The following is a 22,211-nucleotide window of genomic DNA, read 5'->3' on the forward strand; positions in this document are numbered from 1 at the left end:
CTCAAGGCCACACAGGTAGGAAGAGTCTAGGCTAGGGTTCAAGCCCAGACAGTCTGGCTCGCAGCCTCATCCTCATAACCACTGCTACCTCTCTTGCTGAGATCTGCCAAGTAGAAACCCCACCACACCTGGGTCTGCCTTCCAAACCACAGTCCCTCAGGGCTCCCCCCACCCCCTTCATCCTTCTCCCAGAGTAGAGTGGGATAACCTTCTCTTTTCGGGATGGAGAAATTCCCATGGCGTCCAGCCCCTGGCTGAAGCCGATGAGAGTAGTGCTTGGGGATGGACGGAGGCTCTGTCATGACCCTAGGAGGGGCGCCCCTCCAGGAAACCTCCAAGTGAACATGAAGGCAGATGATGGAACGCCAGGATGTGTTCTGGGTCGAGTGGCCCCACCTCAGGGTAAGATGGATAGGGGTGAGGGTTGTCGTGGTGATCACTTCTTGATCCTGGACCTCGTCCCATTGGGAGAACCAGGACAGAATTAGAAGGTGGTTTTTTAACAAGCTCACACACTTCTACCTGCCTCACCAGCACTGAGCATGCCCCTCCCCGAGTGCCATCACCCGCCTGGTTACGCAGCCACCTCCTAGCCCCCTTGCCCTTCTCCCACATTTAGTCCCTCCAGATGGACCTACTGGTAGCGCTCAAAACTATCCTCTTTTCCTCCACCTTTCTAGTCCAACCCACCCTCATCTCTTACCTGGATGACCCCCTCGCCTTGCCTTCCTTGCTGGCTTCCCTGCTTTCACCCTGGCCACTTCCACCTGGCAGAGAGTAGATTACATTTCACTGATGCCTGCCCCCTTCACTCCTTCCCACTGCTCAGGATAAAGCCCACATTCTAAACTCCCAGGTGGTCCAGAACCCTGCCCCCAGTCTCCTAAACCCCATCTGACCCCATCCTTCCACTCAATCTCCAATCCAGACACACCGGCTCTCTTTCAGGTCCTCATATGTGTTATGCCACAGGGCCTTTGAACGTACTGTTTCTACCACCAGGAACACCCTTCCTCCATCTCTCCCCCCACCTTTTACCTACTGAACTCCCAGTTATTTCAGCAAGTAGCTTAAGCAACAAATAAGCCATCCCCGACTCCCAGACTAGGTCAGATGCCCCCATAATCATGAAGTTTATCACAAAAAGCAATTATGTAACTTGCAGCATAAAGGAAGAGTTGAGGGTGGGGCCTTGAAGGCAGGCTGCCTGGGTTCAAATCCAGGTTCTCCCTCGAGCAAGTGCCTTAACTTTACTCTGCACTTAACCACTCTGCACTTCAGTTTACTCATCAGTAAGGTGAGGATAATTACAGTGCCCACATCATCGGCACTGTGAGGATGAAATAGGCCAATAGTCATAGAAGAACCTAGGATGTTGCCAGGCATGTGGTATGGAGTCTGTCGATTTCAGTTATTATCAAGGTTCATTCCTGAGAGTGACATTTTGACTAAAGTTAGCAAAGGAGGAGTAAGTGATGGGGATTTTGAGGGAGGACTCCAGTCCCACAGTACAGTGCATTGGGCCCCCCTGTCTCAGCCTCTCAGGGAACCAGCTGGAAGATGAAGGCTGTCGGCTGATGGCAGAGGCTGCATCCCAGCTGCACATCGCCAGGAAGCTGGAGTGAGTTGTCCATCCCACCGCTGGGTACCAGGGAAGGCCCTGTAGAGCCCCAGGTGGTCCCCGTGTTCACAATCAGCAGTAAGGGCACTGATCCACTGCCACCCCTGCTTCCTCCCAACTCCAGCAAAGTCAAGATGGTTTGACCATGCCTTGCCTTCGCCTCCGGCATGAGCCACTGTCTTAGTCCAATCATCTAGCACCCTTACATGTGTAAAATGCGTTCATTATACATCAGTGGCTTGCAGTCCAATTCATCTTTGTAGCTGCCCTGGAGCACGGTGGGGTGGGGTGTTGCACTGGGGAGGTGTCAGGGTGGGTGGGATGTTGCACTGGGGAGGTGTCATGCTGGGGTGCTAGGGTAGGGAGTGGTGTGTTCCTGTGGGGATACACTGTTGGGGTGAGGGGTGGTGAGATGGAAAGGTAGGCTATTAGGCTGCTGGGTGTGCTGTGGTGTTGCATGGGGTGAGGGTGATGTTTGGGTGGGGGTGTCTTGGGGGTCTTAGGATCAAGTGTGGGTTGGGGTTGGGGAGTGTTGAGATTGGGTAGCAGTGGTCTGGGGCCTCAGCTTTGGATTTCAATCTTGGCTCTGTCACTTAGTAGCATTGTGACCCTGGGAAAGTAATTGAATGTCTCTGGGCCTCAGTTTCCCCCTCTGTAAAATGGGATCACATGAAACCATATATGTACAAAGCCTTTTGTACAAAGTCTGGTACAGTCAGGGCTCAGAAAATGGTGGTTATTTTACAGATGAGAAAACTGGGGGTCAGAGAGGTGAAAACACTGAGTTCTTGCTGTCAAGCTGGACAACTTTATTTTCCAAGTGGGGTGGGGGTGTCATGCATTTTTTGGCTTACTCACATGCACCAGAATCCTTTGAGATCCCCTGGCAAGGGACCCAGGACATCCAGGAGTGACAGCCAGCAAGCTGCTGAGCCACAGGGAGGGGCTAGAGCTGGCTGGGGCTGGGTACCTCAGCCACATGCCAACGGCTGCCTTCTCCTGCTCTCCACAGCCTCAGCGACAACGGGCTTTCTGTGGCCGGGGTGCATTGTGTGCTGAGGGCCGTGAGTGCGTGCTGGACCCTGGCAGAGCTGCACATCAGGTGGGAGCTCCCCCAGACCACGGTACCCACCCCCCCCCATCATGCTCTCTCTGAAGCCCTTGGAATTCCTTCTGGGCCCAGGCCTTGGGACGGGCAGAAGATGCTGCTGCTGTCCCACCCAGACCCCGTTACAGCCGGCACCCCTCTTCCTAGCTGCTGTGGATATAGGCTGCTCACGGTTTATACCTCTGGAGAACTACCCTTGGCTGATAAGAACCAGAGATGCCTGGCAGGGTACAACCCCTACTTCCCCCTAACCTAGAGTGGCCAATGACAGAGGCAGAGGGCACAACTCTCCAGCCCAAACTCTCCAGTGAGACAAAGCTCCCTGGGAGACTAGGCCAAGGACTTGCTCCATTTGGCTTCCCTCAGTCCCTTACTGTTTCTCCTGAGAGCAGACCGTCAGTTCATGACGTGCGCAACTGACAAGTGACATGCGACCCCCTACCCCACTCACAGACCCAGGCTCTGCCACTAGGGAACCCAATCCTATTTCTGTAAGTCTCGCCGTTGAGTATGGGGAGGTGAGGACAGATGATGATTAATGTCAACTCAGTTCTCACTTGGAGGAAAGCCTCATTCTCAACCCAGTAGGGTGGTCCCTGCTTTAAACACCCCTCAAGGGAGGAGAGGGAAACCGATTCACCCAAAAGGTAGATTAGGGGACCTTGGTTCACTGTATATGATGATTCAATAAAGGGTCCCTAGTGCATTCCAAGCGATGCCCTGTTCACTTCCAGGAACTTATACTAAATAAATTATCATGATTGTGCAAACACATTTAGCTGTAGGGATGTTCACCTCAGTATTGGTTATAATAGGAAAAAAAAGAAAATAGCTGGAATGTTTAACCGAGGGATATTAGTTAGACTAAGTTACTTCCAGAGAGAACTCAGTGGAACCATAGAAAAAAAAATGATAATATAGATGCAGTTTCAATATGGAGGGGTGACGGGGAGTTATTAAGTAAACATACAGAAATTTCTTTAGAGACAGGATCTTGCTCTGTTACCAAGGCTGGAGTGCAGTGACACAATCACAGCTCACTGTAACCTCCAAATCCTGGGCTCAGCAATCCATCTCTCTTAGTCTCCCAAAGTGCTGGGATTACAGTCATGAGTCACTATGCCTGGCAATTTTTTTTATTTTTAGTAGAGAGAGGGTCTTGCTATATTGACCAGGCTGTTCTCAAACTCCCGAGCTCATGTGATCCTCCTGCCCTGGCCTCCCAAAGAGCAAGGATTATAGGTATGAACCACTGCACCAGGCCAAACATAAAAATTTTAACTCATTATCTTAAAAGATTATAAAAGATTATAATAAAGTTTTTCAAGATATGCAATGGCAGAAAGAATGGTATAATCTGGGCCAGGTGCTGTGGCTCATGCTGTAAACCCAGCACTTTGGGAGGCTGAGGCAGGGGGATCACCTGAGGTCAGGAGTTCAAGACCAGCCTGGCCAATAGGGTGAAACCCCGTCTCTACTAAAAATACAAAAACTAGCTGGGCGTGGTGGCGTGCACCTGTAATTCCAGCTACTCAGGAGGCTGAGGCAGGAGAATCGCTGGAACCTGGGAGGCGGAGGTTGCAGTGAGCCGAGATCATGCCACTGCACTCAAGCCTGGGAGACAGAGCAAGACTCTGTCTCAAATTAAAAAAAAAAAAAAAAGAGAGAGAGCATGGTATATATAATCTGTTCCCATCAATAATGATCAAGTATTAATAATTATTTGTCATCCCTGCTTCTAGCCCTTAAAAAACTAATGTTTAAAAAGAGAATCTATAGTTTAATCCCACGTTTATAAGACAAAAATTATTGCACTAGAAAATGGAAGGTTTGAAGGACCCACTCCAAAGGTTACCAGGGGTAATCCGCACATACTTTGAGCACAGACAGAACACTGACTAGCAGAGAGAGGGGTTTCAGTCTGGGGCTAAAAGAGAGAACACAGAATTTGTTTTCTTTTAAGACTTGCCAGGAAATGGGGCTTACTTAGGCAATAGATACCTTTGTGAAATATCTGTGGTAGAAAGATTTCAGCCCTCCAAAAGCTCAGAGGAAGTCAGAGGGGAGTCAGAGGAAGTGGCTGCAGCTGGAGGCAGGGGGATGGAACTTGAGAGGTCCTCCCGGGCCAGGGGTAAAAAGTGACAGGCCGGGCACGGTGGCTCACACCTATCATCCCAGCACTTTGGGAAGCAAAGGTGGGAGGATCACCTGAGCCCGGAAGTTCGAGACCAGAGTAGACAACATAGACTGTCTCTACATACGTTTTTTTTTTAATTAGCTGGGCATGATGGCACAAGCCTGTAATCCCAGCTACTCAGGAGGCTGAAGTGGGAGGATTGCTTGAGCCCAGGAGGTGGAGGCTTCAGTGAGCCATGATTGCACCACTGCACACCAGCTTGGGCAACAGACTGAGACCTTCTCTCAAAAAGAAATAGTAACAGGGAGCCAATAACCTCTCGCTTCCTCACCCCTCTTTTCTCTTCACAGCCTGCAGCACAAAACTGTGATCTTCATGTTTGCCCAGGAGCCAGAGGAGCAGAAGGGGCCCCAGGAGAGGTAGGGCCCGATTTCACCCCAACTCCATGCTCAGTCAGGGACATTCCCCTCTCTACCCTCCACAGCTGGGCAGTGCCAGTCAGTCAACTGCCAGGGTGATCTGGACAAATTCACGGAAGAGCGGGAAGTGAGCAGGCTTGGCAAAGGATGCAGCCCCAAAGGGGGAGGGTCCAAAGCCAGACCACCTCCGCCTCTCATGGTGCCTGAAAGGAGCCCCAGTGTGTAGGATATAGACAGCAGGCCAGGGCAGGAGTTGGGTAGCCAGAGGGGGATTCCGGGAGACTAGAGCCCTCCAGCTTAAACCCAGGGGATTGCCTGGCCTGTAGCTCTGGTCCTGGTCGGAACTTCTGGATCCCTTTCACACAAGGACCCATTAGGGTCCTGGATTGCCCCAGCCTAGCGCATGGGTAGAGACTCAGCTCTTTGCTCCCGGAGCCCACCCACAATCTCTTCTGTAGAGTCTGGACTACTGAAGGCTCGATTCCAGCTGGGGCTGACATCTCTGAAGCACAGATGAGGAGGAGGATGAGATTAATGATAATAGCAGTCAAGGTCAATTGAGTACTTGCCATGTATGCACCAAGCACCAAACTAAGGCAGTTCACATACAGTCTCCCATTGAGAGGCTGTGATTTGTCCAGGGTCACACAACCAGGAAGTGGAGAAGCCAAATTGGCACCAAGGTCTGATTGACTCTAGGTGGAGGATAGGGCTCGATGGTGGAAGGCCAGGCTGAGGATGGATTCTGGAGATGGCAGACATGGCCTTTGCTCAGCCTGGCCTTGGTGATGTCCCTCCAGGGCTGCATTTCTTGACAGCCTCATGCTCCAGATGCCCTCTGAGCTGCCTCTGAGCTCCCGAAGGATGAGGTACAGTGATGACCTCCAGCCCTGTGTGTGATTCCAGCCCCCTCCCTTCCCCTGCTCAGAGCCTGCTCCCAAACCTGTGCCCAGGCCCCACACGCTCCCTGAAGGACACCTGACCTGCTGTGTCCAGGGGTCATGGCCTGGCTTCCCTACTTCCTACCTCCCCTGCCCAGCCCACCCCAGACAGGGCTCACAAGGCAGCCCCGTCAACCACCTTCCCAAGCCCAGGAGACCCCACTCCCCTTAGCTCCCTGACCCCCAGCAGCTGAGGGGTTGTGGAGACTCCGAAAAGAGGTGAAGGGGAGCACTGGGCTCCTTCTGTCATGATCTTGGTGCCTGGGCCTGGGGGCTCCCATCAGCACTCTTCCCCCCTTCTCTCTTGGTCTTTGTCTGTCCTAATCTCCCTCTGTCCCTCTGCCTGTTTCTCTCATTTCTTCCCTCTCTCATCGTGTATTTCTGTTTTATCAGTTTATTTATCTGTTATTTCAGTCTTATCTGTCTTCCTCTGATCTGCTCTCTCTCTCTGAGGTCTCTGTGCCTTGGTTTCCTTCCATCTGTGTCTCTGCCCACCCTCTGCCTATATGTGACATCCTGTGGGTGTCGTGTGTGTTGGTCCCTCTTTGTCCGTCTGTCTAGGTGCCAGATACATCCCAGTCCCTCCTCTCCTGCAAGCCTCATTCTCTGCCTCTGTGTCTGGGGGGTGGGAAAGCGGCTCCTTCCCGCCTCTGTTCAGTGGGGCATGCAGCACTGTGTTTTTGTCCCTGGGCAGGCTGACACATTGTGGCCTCCAAGCAAAGCACCTAGAGCAGCTCTGCAAGGCTCTTGGAGGAAGCTGCCACCTCGGTCACCTCCACCTCGAGTGAGTGGTTTGTGTGTTGGAAGGTGGGTGGGTGGGGCCAATTACAGTGAGTTAGTGTTGGTGTTTGGGTTTGGTTTTTAAGATTTAGATCAACTGTTCTTTCCCTGCTGAAGTCAGAAACCCCTTGGAGAATCTGGTGAAAGTTGTGACTCTTCCTCCCAAGATACAGATCCCCCATGTCTGACACTCTCGGAGGCTCACCCCTGGTCCCTCAGAGGTCCACGAACCTCAGAATAAGAACCTGGGGGAGACCCCAGCTGCCCATGCCAGATCTGCTGAGATCTGGCCTGGCAGCCCAGGGCTGTGTCCAGTTTCAGGAAGTTGAGTAACTGGAATGCAGGGACCATGCTGCCAGCAACCCACTCCCCACCTGCTAATGTTCTCCCCTCCCTTCTCCCCACCCCCAGCTTCTCAGGCAATGCTCTGGGGGATGAAGGTGCAGCCCGGCTGGCTCAGCTGCTCCCAGGGCTGGGAGCTCTGCAGTCCTTGAAGTGAGTAGCCCGCTAGGCAGAGCCTCTGAGGCTGGGGCAGAGGGGGAGCATTCTCTGTCCCATCCCCCTCTTTCCTGGGGTTATTGTAAAGATTAAATCAGAAAATGCATGAAAATTGCCCCTAATACAATGTAAGTGCTCGGTGAAGGCTAGCTAATAGATTCTTACTCAGAGAGTCTGTGACTCAATAATCCCACTTCTGATTCAAGGTTTCACTTCTGGAACCTGTCTCTGCAGCTCTGAACAGGCTTTCTGAGGCCACCCTGGGGAGGGCAGGTGTGGGTGCGAAGTATGACTAACGGCTGGCAGTTGTTATTCTGGCCCTGGGGTGCCGGGAGGGGCTGGGGCTGTTAGCTGGGGTATGGTCAGGGTAGACAGGGAGGGTTTGTACCACAGAGGACACTCAAGCAGGGTGCCCAGGGCTGCCAAGGATCCCTGAGTACCTGGCAGAGAGTGTGTAGGAGGAATCCCCAAAGTTTGCCTGCAATGGACCAGAGTTCTTGATCCCTAAATGCCCTTGGTGCTTTTGGCTCACAAAGCGCCCCCTCCTCCCAGGCACTTCTGGGCCAAAGCCAGAGGAGCCCGGGGGAGAGGTCACAGGTCCTATATTCCAGGCTGTCTCTGTGAACATGCTTTGCTGTGTGATTCTGGGCAAGTTACATCCCCTCTCCGAGTCCCTGGTTCCCAGTCAGTAAATACATAAATTGCAGGCGTGGCCTCTGTTGGTGGCTACAATCTCTGAAATGAGTGCTGGGGCCTAAGGACCCCCTGCTCACACCCTGTTTTTGTGCAATGCTGGGAAGGAAGGGAGTTGCCTTGGTTCCTGTTCAGGGCCTGCACCTGGGAAGGAAGGAAGGTCTAACCATTGCAGGCAAATTACATGAAGACTGGAGGTTTTAGTATGTCCTCATGTGACCTTCTTATTAGTGTGGACTCGTGACCTGGTGCTGTGAGGGTCCACACTCGCCCTACCAGTGTCCCCGTGGGAGGGGAGTGCAGCATTAAATAGTACATAGAAAACAATAACAAGTTGACAGGAGACCCTGAAAGAAAGGAGACACTTTGCTCCTGCTTTCTGCACAAGAGACCCTGCATTTTCATTTTGTCCTGGGCACCACCCCTCCCTTATCAGGTGGAGAAAAGGAGGCCCAGCTCCAGCCAGAAAGCACTCCTCAGATCCATCACAGACCGAGGGACCCACTGGGTGCCCATCTCAGCTCTGTCACCAACATGTCTCATAACCTTGGGCTAGATCTTGATTCTCTCTAGGACTCTGTTTCCCCATCTCCACCATGAGGACTTGCAAGGGGTGCTCTCTGACCATCTTGGGTTCAGTGGATTCCGTCATCTGGAACCAGGGATCCCTCCCCCGCCCTGTGCCCTGACCACAAAGAGGATGTGTTTGGGTCCTGAGTGACCTCCATTGTGCCACCCCTGTGATCTCCAGCCTCAGTGAGAATGGTTTGTCCCTGGATGCCGTGTTGGGTTTGGTTCAGTGCTTCTCCACTCTGCAGTGGCTCTTCCGCTTGGACATCAGGTGAGCGTGCCTCTCCGCCCCCAGCCCTGCCCCTGTCCCCCATCCCACAGGTCATCTGCTCCCACGTGGGCCCCTTGTCCACCAGTTTCATGCCAACCTGTCATCCTCAGCACCTTGGGCAGTACCAGATCCGCAGAGCATGTGATGGGCGTCCCCTGAATGAATGAATGATCGAATGAATGAATAAGTATGGCCTCACGGATGCTCAAATTTCTCCAAATTCACCATTAGAGAGTTCATTGACTCTGCCTCACTCATTCTTTGGATAATCCTTAGAGATTTTTTTTTTTTAGGATTTTTTTTTAAATTATTATACTTTAAGTTCTAGGGTACATGTGCACAACGTGCAGGTTTGTTACATATGTATTCATGTGCCATGTTGGTATGCTGCAGAGAGTTTTAAGAAAACTGGGGGCCAGGCGCGGTGGCTCACGCCTGTAATCCCAGCATTTTGGGAGGCCAAGGTGGGCGGATCACATGAGGTCAGGAGTTTGAGAACAGCCTGGCCAACATGGTGAAACCCTGTCTCTGCTAAAAATACCAAAAAAAAAAAAAAAAAAAAAAATCTGGGCGTGGTGGTGAGCCCTTGTAGTGCCAGCCGCTCAGGAGTCAGGAGAATCACTTGAACCCAGGAGGCGAAGGTTGCAGTGAGCTGAGATCGTGCCACTGCACTCCAGCCTGGGCGACAGAGTGAGACTCCATCTCAAAAAAAAAAAAAAAAGAAAAAAGAAAAGAAAAGAAAACTGGGAGCTTCCTAGTTGCCACTGGGGACTCAGGGACCTGTCTTAATTGTGGGAGCTGATGAGAATATAAAAGGGGAGGCACCAGCCAGCCAAGCCACCCCAGGCACTCAGGGCACCGCATCCATGATTTTCAGGGGAGGTCTGCTTCCCTTCCCCTTCCCTAAGGACCCCCAAGAATGGGAGGTGCCACAGCAGATGGACCAGGCTCAGTTACTTACCTGCTGCGAGCTCAGAGCAGGTCCCAGAACCTCTCCAGGCCTCAGTTTCCTCATCTGTAAAATGGAGATAAGAATAATTACTGGCCTGGCACAGTGGCTCAAGCCTGTAATCCCAGCACTTTGGGAGGCCAAGACAGGAGGAGGAGGATCACCTGAGCCTAGGAGTTTGAGACCAGCCTGGACAACATGGTGAGACCCCCCCATCTCTACAGAAACTTTAAAAATTAGCCAAGCGTGATGGCATGCACCTACTTGGGAGGCTGAGGTGGGAGGATTGCTTAGACCCAGGAGATCGAGGCTGCAGTGAGTTGTGATCACACCATTGCACTCCAGCCTGGGCAACAGAGCAAGACTCTGTCTCAAAGAAAAAAAAAATGTCAGGCACAATGGCTCACATCTGTAATTCCAGCACTCTGGGAGGCTAAGGCAGGAGGATCGTTTGAGCCATGGAGTTTGAGACCAGCCTGCTCAACATGGCAAAACCCCATCTCTACAAAAAATACAAAAATTAGACAGTCATGGTGGGGCATGCCTGTAGTCCCAGCTACTTGGGAGGCTGAGGCAGTAGGATCAGTTGAGCCCGGGGAAGGTTGAGGCTGCAGTGAGCCATGACTGCACCACTGCACACCAGCCTGGGCGACAGAGCAAGACCCTTTCTTCGAAACAACAACAAAGAAGAATTTCTTACCTCATTGTTTATTGTGAGAATCAAATGAGAAATGTTGATGGTGTGTTTTGCATGTGGCTTGATACGTGTAATTGTTGCTTAATCTATTCCTTGTTTGCTAAGAAAGCAGGCCACCCCAGGCCCTCCTTGCCCTGACCAGTCTGGGTTCTTGCCACTGCCAGGGAAGTTGGTCTTTGACCATTTTCAAACTGCTGCTTCCTCTCTGCTTCCAGCTTTGAAAGCCAACACATCCTCCTGAGAGGGGACAAGACAAGCAGGTGAGGAGGGAACACTCGGGGTGGCGGAGTCCCCTCCCGCTCTGGTCCCCGTCTATTGGAGGTCCCCCCACCCCCAGACCCATGCTGACCACTCAGCTCTCAGTTAAACCACCCAAGTCCAGCACACTAGGTTTAATCACCACTTCAGTAACCACCGCCCCCCCCCCATAAATTGTCAGTAATCAACTGCCCTGTTTTCCCCTTGGAAGGAGGCAATGCAGATGGGAGGAAGGGAGGGATATAGTTGGGAGAGGTCCCAGAGCAGGGCAGGTGCCCGCAGATTGCTGCTGTGTGGGAGGAGACAGGAGAACATTTGTGCTTCTGCCTTTCGGGGAATTCTGTAGACCTACCCCTCCATACATGTCACTGCCCTTTCACGCTCTGAAGGCAGGGGCCGTTGGTGCTCTGAAAAAACATTTTCCCTGTCTTCGCAGTAAACAACCAATACTAGTTTAGCTCTTCATGATGTTCCCGGCTGCCCTCTAGTGGGACCAGGCCTCTTGGCCTCACTTGGGAGCAGTGGCAGCGGACAGGGTGGGCCCATGTGCAGCTGGCTGGGTGGAGAGAGTCACAGCTAGTGTGTGAAGAAGAGGCACTGCCGTACAGATGGGCTGTCAGGAGTCAGGGGTGGCTCAAGCCTGGGTGGTCTTGCTTCCCAGGATAGGATCTCTGTTTCTGGGGAACCCCCGGGTTCTTGAGGCCCAAAGAACTGACGTACAGGGAGGCAGAAGTCATGTGATGCCAAGCAGTGGTCAGAGAGGTTCTGTCTTGGATCCTCCTGCCTGCTCACCTGGACAGGAACAAGCTGCTGGCTTTTCTAACTCAGGCTTCCCTTCCCTGAGGCTCAGTTTCCCCATCTGAACAATGAGGGACTGAGCTAGGATCTAGTGACTGCATTGTCTCTGAGATGCCTTCCAGCCCTGACTTTCCAAGTCTGGGAGTCCAATGTGGGTGATCTGAACTTTCCTTTCTAAACGATCCCCCTCCTAGGGGTATATGGGCTGGGCTGGGAGTCCGAGGGGGTGATCTGAACTTTCCTTTCTAAATGATCCCCCTCCTAGGGATATGTGGGCCACTGGATCTTTGCCAGACTTCCCAGCTGCAGCCGAGTTCTTAGGGTTCCGTCAGCGCTGCATCCCCAGGAGCCTCTGGTACTGTCCCAGCCCTTCTTGTTTGGGGGTAACCATAATAGGGATGAGGCGTCAGAGGGGGCACAGCTGGCAGGGGGCTAGGGCTGGGGATTGGGATAGAGGGAAGAGAGGGAGTTTAAGAGAAGAGGAAAAGAAAGAGGCGTGGGTGTGAGGGGTGCTGGGAGTTGGGGGGCTCTGGCCCCTGACGGGCAGCTCAGCTGGCCCATGCCCCGCATTCTCCTTGGAGAGAAGATTCCACATTTCTGTGAAGCAAACAGAGCAGCTCAGCCACTCTCTGCCTGGGGTCTCCATCTGCTCTGGGGGACACCCACTTTCCAGAAAGAAAGGGGTTGGCCTCTCTCCCCACAAATCCACTCCGCATCTGCAAGCTCTGCCATGAGAGGCTGTGAGACCCTAACTTGGCCCCACCTCTCTCTAGGCCTCCAGGAAAGTGGAGGCAAGTGAGGCCCTAGGAAGGACATTTCAATTTCACTTTTAGCCCCAGGGCAATGGGGAGCCACAGGGGGTAACAGGGAGAGGCCTGGTGAGATGTGCAGTGTTAAAATGTGAGACACTTGTGGGGCGGAGAGGGATTGCAGGGAGGCAAGAGTGGAAGCCCAGAGGGTGTTAAATGGTCAAGGTGAGTGAGGATGGTGGCCTGGGCTCTGGAGGGGGCGGTGGGGAGGACTTGGAGAGTCACTGACAAGGGCAGCTGGAAACTCAGGGTCCTGCACTGTCACTGTCAGGGCAGGAGGATTGGGGGCTGCAGGGGAGACTCGAGAGGGAAGCGAGTGCCCCACAGGGGAAGGGGCCTGTGGCCTCCCACTTAGAGTGAGGGATGCTGGGAGAAGGATAGAGCCCCTGGGGCTAGCCAGGGACCCTGGGCTTTCTCTGATTCCCTGCCCTGCCCATTGCCCCTTTGCAGCCTCAGTGAGTGTCCTCTGGAGCCCCCAAGCCTCACCCGCCTCTGTGCCACTCTGAAGGACTGCCCGGGACCCCTGGAACTCCAGTAAGTAATGAGGACACAGCCCCAGAGGGCACCATGTGGGGATCTGCCCAGTGACCTGGGAGGGGGCTTCTTGGTTAGAAGACAGGTGAGTCTTTCTCGGTTTCTTCCCACCAGCCCTGCCCCATGAGAGTCCCCTGGCCTTTGGTAGAAACTTGGCTGTCTCTCGGCAGCCCCCAGCCTCAGGCAGCGCATGTCTCCCACTGGGAGATGCTGTGCTGGACTGGGGAAGACTTCACCTGCACCATCCACTCAACTCAGGGCACCTGGGAGCCCTGTCCACCTCCAACCCCACCCCTGGAGCCTCACCAGGGCACCCACTTGGACCTGCCTGCATGGCTGGAGCGTAGCACTTCTGAAAGCCCTTCCTCAAGGCACCCCCACTCTCCTTGGGGTTACCACCTCACTCGCCCCAGAACATCTGGGTCTGTAACCAGAGACTGGACCTGGAATCAGGACTCTTGGCTCAAAAGGGCTTTAACTCCCCGGCCTCAGCTTCCTCATCTGCACAGTGGATGGTCAGCCTTTCCTTTTATTGTCATTGTGGTGATTCTATTATAGTAATTACCTTAAAATAAAGAAATCCAAGACAAAACCTGCCTCACCTAAACAACCTCTTCTCTCATCAAATCCATGTTGTCATGTGTCCACAGGACTGTCTACTCCTTGCCTATTTGCATATTCAGTTTCTACCTGTTTGCAGTCATAAACTAGCTGCATTCTAGTTTCATGCACTGTGTTTTCATAGCATCTGTGTTTTCCATTTTGCTTCAGTCTTTTTTCTTGCTTTCTAGCCCCCATCTCAAATGCCCTTCCAGCCCTTCCAACCAGATAATCCGGTTTGACCCCCTGGAGTGTGGCCTTCCCATGTCCTTCTCCAGGTTCAAACATATAACCACAAAACCATTATCAGACCTACACTATTTTTTTTTTCTGAGACAGAGTTTTGCTCTTGTTGCCCAGGCTGGAGTGCAATGGTGTGATCTCGGCTTGCTGCCACCTCTGCCTCCTGGGTTCAAGCAATTCTCCTGCCTCAGCCTCCTGAGTAGCTGAGATTACAGGCGCCCGCCATCATGCCTGGCTAATTTTTGTATTTTTAGTAGAGGCAGGGTTTCACCATGTTGGCCAGGCTGGTCTCGAACTCCTGACCTCAAGTGATCCACCTTCCTCAGCCTCCCAAAGTGTTGGGATTACAGGCTTGAGCCACTGCACCTGGCCCAGACCTACCCTATTAATGGTAATTCCTTAAAGTCAACCAATGGTCAGTGGTCCCTGATTGTCTCTTACCTGTTTTCACAGAGTATATACTGATGCCTTTTAATACTAAATTGCCACAGTACGGGACAAGCTGCAAGTTACTCCACCACACCCTTCTAGAGTCTAGATCAAGGGTGTCCAATCTTTTGGCTTCCCTGGGCCATATTGGAAGAAGAAAAAGAATTGTCTTGGGCCACACATAAAATACACTAACACTAGCGATAGCTGATGTGCTAAAAAAAAAAACAAAAAAAACAAAAAAAAAACAAAAAAACTCCAAAGAAAAATCTCATAGTGTTTTAAGAAAGTTTACGAATTTTTGTTAGGCCGTATTCAAAGCCATCCTGGGCTGCATGCAGCAGGCCATGTGGCTTGGACAAGCTTGGTCTAGATTGAAATCCAAACTGCTTCTAGGTGTTGTGTTTTGTTTTGTGTAGCACTGCAGTCAGTGCTACAAAAAGCACTCTTACGTGATTTGACTGTTAAGTACCTATTGTATACCATGCACTGGGCCAGATCCTGGGAACACAAGGAGACTGGGATGCAGGCTCTGCTGTCCAAGGCAAATCATCTGCAGAGGAAGCTTAATATAAAAAGCCCACTGGCGGCCCAGCACGGTGACTCACGCCTATAATCCCAGCACTTTGGGAGGCCGAGGTGGCTGGATCATGAGGTCAGGAGTTCGAGACTAGCCTGGCCAACATAGTGAAACCCCATCTCTACTAAAAATACAAAAATTAGCCAGGCATGGTGGTGCACGCCTGTAATCCCAGCTACTCTGGAGACAGGCAGGAGACTCGCTTGAACCCGGGAGGCAGAGATTGTGGTGAGCCAAGACTGCGCCACTGTCCTCCAGCCTGGGCAACAGAGCAAGACTCCGTCTCAAATAAATAAATAAATAAATAAATAAATAAATAAAGCCCACTGGCAGCGCTGGGCGGTCTGAGCACGGGTGGGAGTTTCAGGTCCCCCTCCGTTACCTGTGGTTGGGGAAAGTGCAATAGTGAATATGAAAGCACTTTGTCAACTGTAGAGTACTGTGATCACTTGCAGGATTATTGCTATAAATAGTCATCAAGGTACTCAATGCTGAAGTCCAGTGATTCCCCGGGGTTCCACCGGGGAAGCCAGGGAAGATAGATTGTGGGGCTCCATCCCCCATCCCTGAATTCAAGCACTGCAGGTCTTCTTTGCCTGTGTACACATGGGCATACCATGTGGGATGTGGTAAAGAGTAAAGATTCCATTGCTTTGAAAAAAAAAAAAGGAGGGTGTAATCACCTCCTTTGCCAACCAGAGCCCATGGTGTATTTGGGGGTCTGGTGGGACACTATATGGGATGTGTTTCTGGAAAGGCCACCCTCAATAAAGGCCCCAGTCCTGACTGTGCCTCAGGGGCCCATGCCCAGTCCCTGGGGCAGAAAGGGTAGAGTTGGGCCTCCAGCCTGGGCCCTGGCAGAGGCTCCAACATGAGGCTGCTCCTCCCGCCCTACCGTGCCCCCCAGCTCACTGAGCCGGTTGATGTAGGGTCCCTGTACTCCATGCCTCCCCTCCAAACAGCCAGAGGAGAAAGCAGCAGAGATGGGCCAGGCCCTGGGAGGCCCCGGAGAGGGGAGAGGGCAGCCTGCAGAGGACGAAGGAACAGAAAGAGAGGAAGGGGAAGGTGGAGAAGGCAGAAGGAGAACAGAGTAGAGGTCTGCGGGGGTTGGGAAGTGGCTCCAGGCCCCCCAGGAAGGGGCTGTAGGTAAACCCCAGGGAACTCAGAGTCTTGAGTTGTCCTGGTCCTCCATCTAGAGCAGAGACAGCAAGGCAGGTATCTGGAGTTTCTCCTAAATGCACTGGGTTCTGACAAATTATCTGAACAATGATGAGCTGGTTGGTCTGGTGTTAATAGGCAACTAGAGACCCAAGCCAGTCCCTGTCTCCTTCGCTGACCTGTTGTATGCTGAATTTCCACTGTCATATCCACTCCTCTGGGTTAAGGCAGCACTGTTTTCTTTTCTTTTTTATTTTTTTGAGATAGAGACTCGCTCTGTCACCCAGGCTGGAGTGCAGTGGTACGATCTTGGCTCACTGCAACCTCTGCCTCCCAGGTTCAAGTGATTCCCATGCCTCAGCCTCCTGAGTAGCTATTACTACAGGTGTGCACCACCACGCCTGGCTAATTTTTTTTTCGTTTTTTGTAGTAGAGGTGGAATTTCACCATGTTGTCCAGGCTGGTCCCAAACTCCTGACCTCAGATGATCCACCCACCTCAGCCTCCCAAAGTGCTGCGATTACAGGCATGAGCCACCATGCCCAGCTGCATTCTTTTCTTAACAAACATGTTTTGTGGAACACTAACCTTCATGGCCCTTAAAAATTAATTCTGCTAGTCCATTTAGTTTGGGGAAAAGTCTGCTGTAGCTCCTTGGAAATTCATAATGCACAGCAGCCTATCGCAGCCTCAGAGAAGCCCTGCAGCAAACAAAACCATTTAATTTGGCTTAACCCCGTATTTCCCAAACTTAAAAGACCTTCCTCTTCTTCCAGCCTCATGGATAACCCATGGACCCAGTGCTGGGAGGGAATGTTTCAGGTGACCCTGGTTAGGTCCCATCTCCAGAAGGCTCTGGCTATGAGGCCGTGCTCCCTGCTTTCCTGGAAGGTTTCCCCCACCTCATCCACCTGCTTTGTTTCACAGATTGTCCTGTGAGTTCCTGAGTGACCAGAGCCTGGAGACTCTGCTGGACTGCCTACCTCAACTCCCTCAGCTGAGCCTGCTGCAGTAAGACAAGAGTTTTTCCTATTTCCCGGTTCCTTGTGCTCGTGTTTCTAAGGCTTCTCCATGGCAAAGCTGTACCTGCCCTCTAACCCCTCAACCCCCCGCCTTTACCCCCTCCAACCCCCTCTACCCGCTCCATTTTTCCTTAGGTTGTTTTATCATTTTACCTGGCACAACTGGGGACTCCAATCTGCTTCCAGCTCCACCCTAATACTTTGTCAACCTCAGGGGGCGTCGTTTGCCTCCTCTGCGTCTCAGTTTCCTCATCTGACAAATGGGATTAATATTCCCCTCCCATTCCCCCAGAGTTGGGACTCAAATAAGTTATTCTAAAATCACCTTAAGAAATGGAAGATCTGTGACAAATGAGCTGTCCAACTTCTCCCCACCCACGGAGGGTCACCCACTCGTAGAAAGGGGCTGTACAGATGTAGGTCCTGTACTTATCACATGCTGCTTTTTGAAGGTCACCGTCAAACTCTGCAAAAAGGGAATTTAAGCAGAATTCCCCCAAAGTATTAAAACTATTTTCTAATTTCAGCTCAGACTGGTTAGAATTTTAAAAGTATTTAGGCCATGTGTGGTGGCTCATGCCTGTAATCCCGGCACTTTGGGAGGCCGAGGCGGGCAGATCACCTGAGGTCAGGAGTTTGAGACCAGCCTGGCCAATGTGGTGAAACCCCGTCTCTACTAAAAATACAAAAATTAGCCCGGCGTGGTGGTGGGTGCCTGTAATTCCAGCTACTTGGGAGGCTGAGGCAGGAGAATCGCTTGAACCTGGGAGGCGGAGGTTGCAGTGAGCCGCGATCGCGCCATTGCACTCCAGCTTGGGCGACAAGAGTGAAACTCCATCTCAGAAAAAAAAAAAAAAAGGAAAAAAAGAAAAAGAAAGAATTTTAGAAGGATTTACTTTAAACAGTCTTCTAGCGGTGGGAGGGGGGGTGGGAAGCAGCTGCAGCTAAGATGAAAAAATACAACAGGAAAGTAAATCATAATGTTAATAACATCAGTGCAAAGGCTGGGGCTCTCTGGGATGTCTAAGATGGCTCGCATCACCTCCAGGATCTCGCTTATGCTTGGGTTTTATCTGGGAGGGAGGGAAGAGACGTGACAACATTCCGGGGGCAAGTACAGCCCAGCTCACAGCACCCCATGGCACCCTGTAATAGTCCCACCCTGCCCGGAGATAATCAGTCAGAAAGGACTCCTTTGGACATAAAAGGTGGCAGGTTAAAATTGAACAGGTTGGAAACCTCAGACCGGAGAGGGACTTCTCTTTGCCTAAATCACACAGCTTCACCCCTGACTCCTCGTCCGCCTTTGGAGTGGCATGGCCAGCCTGACCCCTTGCCAGGGTTTAAACTTTGTAGTACTCAACCTGTAGTGCTTGTGCCCCTACTGTGGGCCAGGCATTGTGTGACGACACAGCAGAAAAAGTTGACCATGTCCTTATCTTCTTGGAGCTCATCTTACAATAGTGGGAGCTGAAAAATAAGTAAAGTAAAATCAAATAAGATGAACTTAGCCAGTGATAAGAGAATTTTCTCGGGATGTGGTGAAGAGTGGCTGGAGAGGTGATTTAGATGATGGCAGAAGCCGTCGGGGAACATCTCTGAGGAGGGATGCTGAGCTCGGACCTAAAGGAAGAGAGAGAGCTCGCCTTGTGAAGAGCAGGGAACTGCATTCCAGGCAGAGGGAACGGCATGTGTGAGGCCCTGAGGCATGATTAAGCTTGGTGGGCTCCAGGAACAGCGCGGAACCGAGACAGCCAGAGCACAGTGACTGGCAGGGACAGTCCTAGGAGAGGAGGAAGAGAGAGATGGGCTCGGGTTGGGGTGCATGGGGCCTGGCGCCCATGGGGAGAGTTTCGACTTTTGTTCCTGGGAACATGAAAGGGAGAGGAATAATTTGGGTTTTCTTTCTTTCTTTTTTGTGGGGGAGGGTGGGGACAGGGTCTCGCTCTGTCACACAGGCTGGAGTGCAATGGCGCAATCTCGGCTCACTGCAACCTCCGCCTCCCAGGTTCAGGCAATTCTTGTGCCTCAGCCTCCCAAGCAGCTGGGATTACAGGCGTGCACCATCATGCCCGGCTAATTTTTGTATTTTTAGTAGAGACAGAGTTTAACCATGTTGACCATGCTGGTCTTAAACTCCCGACCTCAAGTGATCCGCCTGCCTCGGCTTCCCAAAGTACTGAGATTACAGGCAGGAGCCACTGCCCCCGGTCCTCATTTGGGTTTTCAAAAGTTCAGTCTGAGTGCTGGGTAGAGAATGGATTGGGAGATATGAGTGGAAATGAGAGTGGGAAGAGATGTGTGCAGCAGGGCGAAGGGTGCTGGGGGCTGATCACTGCTGGGGTGGGATAGAAGTTGGTAGACTCAGGGTGGATCTTGAGAGTGGAATTTACAGACAAGCTGATAGGGGGATTACTGGATGAGGCAAATGGAGGTGCTGAGGCTGCCTCTGAGGGCAGAGTGGACCCATCTCACTTTCTCTAAGGCAGTGGTTTGCAACTGGGGGTGATTTTCACCCTTGGGAGTCATTTGGAAATGTCTGGAGATATTTTTGGTGGTCGTGACTGCGGGTGAGGGGTGCTGCTACTGGCATCGAATGAATAGAGATCTGGGATGCTGCTAAACATCCTACAGGGCACAGGAGAGCCCACAACAAAGAATTATTGGACCTCACATCTCAATAGTGCTAAGGTTTAAAAACTGTGTCCGAAGGGCCTGAAGCTTCCCACTCTCTGTGAGCAAGGACTCGCCTGTGAAATCTGTGCTTGCAGGTAAAAACAATAGTAATAATAACAGCGAGCACAGGTCCCATGCCCGGCAGTGCACCTGCATGATGTAATTAAATCCTTATATACCTCGAGAGTCATACATGACGAGTCTTGATTTCCAGATAAGGAAACTGAAGCTCAAAGAGGTGAAGTCACTTGTCCAAGGTCACACAGCCAGTAAGCAGAACTGGGACTCAAATCCAAATCTGCCTGACCCTCAGCCCTATTTGTGCCTCTTGATCCCCTGCCTGCTTCCCTATTGCCTTGCTGAGCTGCTAGCCCTCCCCACCCTTCCTTTCCTTACCCTCCAGCCTAGCCAGGTTCCTTGTCCACTCATCTTGCCAGATCTACCCCCTTTCCTTTTCAGGCTGAGCCAGACGGGACTGTCCCCGAAAAGCCCCTTCCTGCTGGCCAACACCTTAAGCCTGTGTCCACGGGTTAAAAAGGTGGATCTCAGGTGGGCATTCCCCTGGGACAGCCAGGACTAGTCCTGAAGGGTTGCGCCTGGAGTCTGGTGGGTATGAGGGGGTAGGATGAAGACAGTAGGACCCAACTAGAGGCTGGGCTTCTGGAGGAGGGGTGCTGGCCCCGTGGGGGCATCCTGAGGCTGTGGCCACAGCTGTCTGACCCAGGTGCTGTCTGATCCAGGTCCCTGCACCATGCAACTTTGCACTTCAGATCCAACCAGGAGGAGGAAGGCATGTGCTGTGGGTAAGCCCCCTTGAACCATGCCTAGGCAGCTAGTTGATGTTGGGGACCAGTAGATCTGCCTCCTGGGTGGCCAGAGCAATATGCAGACTGCCTACCACAAAACATTCCCCTGGAACAACCCTGCAGAGGGACTTGTTTCACCCAGGATGAAGAAACACAGGTCCGGGTGGGATCTACTGTGGGGGTGGGAGCAGTGGATTCTGGACACTTCTAGAGGGTCCAAGCTTGAGCGGAGGCCCACCTGGAGCTCAGAGGCTGTGCCCTGGGCTAGCCGGGGTGGAGGTGGTCTCAGTGGCCAAACGCCCCATCCCCTGCTTGTCCCCTTTACCTCCGTCCAGCAGGTTCACAGGCTGCAGCCTCAGCCAGGAGCACGTAGAGTCATTCTGCTGGTTGCTGAGCAAGTGTAAAGACCTCAGCCAGGTGGAGTAAGTTGAGGGAGGAGGAGGAAGGAGAGGAGCATGGACGCATGCCTGAGGGGCACTGGAGGGGGTATGAGGGTCCGTGTGTGCACATACACTCATGTGTGCCTGCCTACACCTCTCAGGACCAGCTGTCAGGGATGCCTGGGACTTTGGGTCACATACCCAAAGCTTCCCTGAATCAATTTTCTCTCTCCCGCCCCCACTCTCGCCATGGTGGAGCTAGTTCCATGGTGTGCCCTCTGACTTGGGCAGCCCTCAGCCTCAAGTATGTGCAAGCTCTGCTGGCAGATGGGGGCTAAAACGCAGGATTCATTGTTGGCCCAGCAGGTGGTTAAAAGTACCGGATGACTCTGCCTGAGGAGGGACGCAGAGCCAGCCAGGGTGGGGTCTTGCAGTCTCTTGTATTGTTGAGATGTGGTATCCGCGTGGCCTGTCTTGGATATTCAAATAGTCAGCCCCTGCATGGGTGGAATAACAATAGCTAACACCTACTGAGCACTTTCTCCACTGTTCTAAGTGCTTGACATGTTCTTTTTATCTTTCCCATATCCCTGGATACTAGTATTGTTCTCATTTTACAGATGAGGGAACTGAGACACAGAGAGTGTAAGAACTTGCCCAAGGTCACACAGCTAGTAAAATGCAGAGTCCCTGCTCACACGCATTGGGAATCCAGCCTAGGACCAGTGGGAAATAGAGAGAGCAGTCCGCCAAAAATGCCACACAATTTTCATTTCTGTTGTGATGTGGCAGAGAAGAAAAATGTGACTGATAAAATCATGGATTTCTTTTTTTTTAAGACCTGGGGTCTCACTCTGTTGCCCAGGCTGGAGTGCAGTGGTGCAATGATAGGTCACTGCAGCCTCCAACTCCTGGGCTCAAGCGATCCTCCCACCTCAGCCTCTGGAGTAGCTGGGACTACAGGCACACACCAACATGCCTGGCTAATAGTTTAGTTTTGTAAGAGATGAAGTCTCACCATGTTCCCCAGGTTGGTCTCAAACTCCTGAGCTCAGGTGATCCTCAGCCTCCCAGGTTGCTGAGATTACAGGCATGAGCCGCTGTGCTTGGAATGTATTTTAAAGAGATATGAATAAGAAATATGTCTTTGAGTTTTTTGTTTTTCATTATAGAGGGAAACTTTTCTTTTCTTTCTTTCTTTTTTTTTAGATGGAGTCTTTCTCTGCTGCCCAGG

General features: G+C 52.0%; 1 protein-coding gene across 25 annotated transcripts in view; it reads left to right on the forward strand.

The window, feature by feature from the left end:
• NLRC5 (NLR family CARD domain containing 5) overlaps positions 1-22,211 on the forward strand; it is a 94,340-nt gene that overhangs the window by 45,483 nt on the left and 26,646 nt on the right. For 10 of the 25 annotated variants that reach the window (XR_010152348.1, XR_010152350.1, XM_016929879.4 and 7 more), the window contains exons 14-27: positions 1,538-1,621; positions 2,634-2,723; positions 5,217-5,285; positions 6,086-6,154; positions 6,921-7,010; positions 7,418-7,501; positions 8,949-9,038; positions 10,900-10,944; positions 12,006-12,095; positions 13,000-13,083; positions 17,021-17,104; positions 20,251-20,340; positions 20,532-20,594; positions 20,933-21,019. Coding sequence is in view for 21 of the 25 variants with exons in the window: in XM_016929879.4 (XP_016785368.1) it covers positions 1,538-1,621; positions 2,634-2,723; positions 5,217-5,285; positions 6,086-6,154; positions 6,921-7,010; positions 7,418-7,501; positions 8,949-9,038; positions 10,900-10,944; positions 12,006-12,095; positions 13,000-13,083; positions 17,021-17,104; positions 20,251-20,340; positions 20,532-20,594; positions 20,933-21,019 (1,119 nt within the window). In the remaining 4 variants the exon portion in view is untranslated. Of the gene's footprint in view, positions 1-1,537; positions 1,622-2,633; positions 2,724-5,216; positions 5,286-6,085; positions 6,155-6,920; positions 7,011-7,417; positions 7,502-8,948; positions 9,039-10,899; positions 10,945-12,005; positions 12,096-12,999; positions 13,084-13,197; positions 13,676-17,020; positions 17,105-20,250; positions 20,341-20,531; positions 20,595-20,932; positions 21,020-22,211 lie in introns of those variants that run through there. The other 15 variants (XR_010152349.1, XM_063797141.1, XM_063797145.1 and 12 more) reach the window with 4 other exon arrangements.

This window comes from Pan troglodytes, chromosome 18 (assembly GCF_028858775.2).
Source record: "Pan troglodytes isolate AG18354 chromosome 18, NHGRI_mPanTro3-v2.0_pri, whole genome shotgun sequence".
Taxonomy (NCBI): Eukaryota; Metazoa; Chordata; class Mammalia; order Primates; family Hominidae; genus Pan; species Pan troglodytes.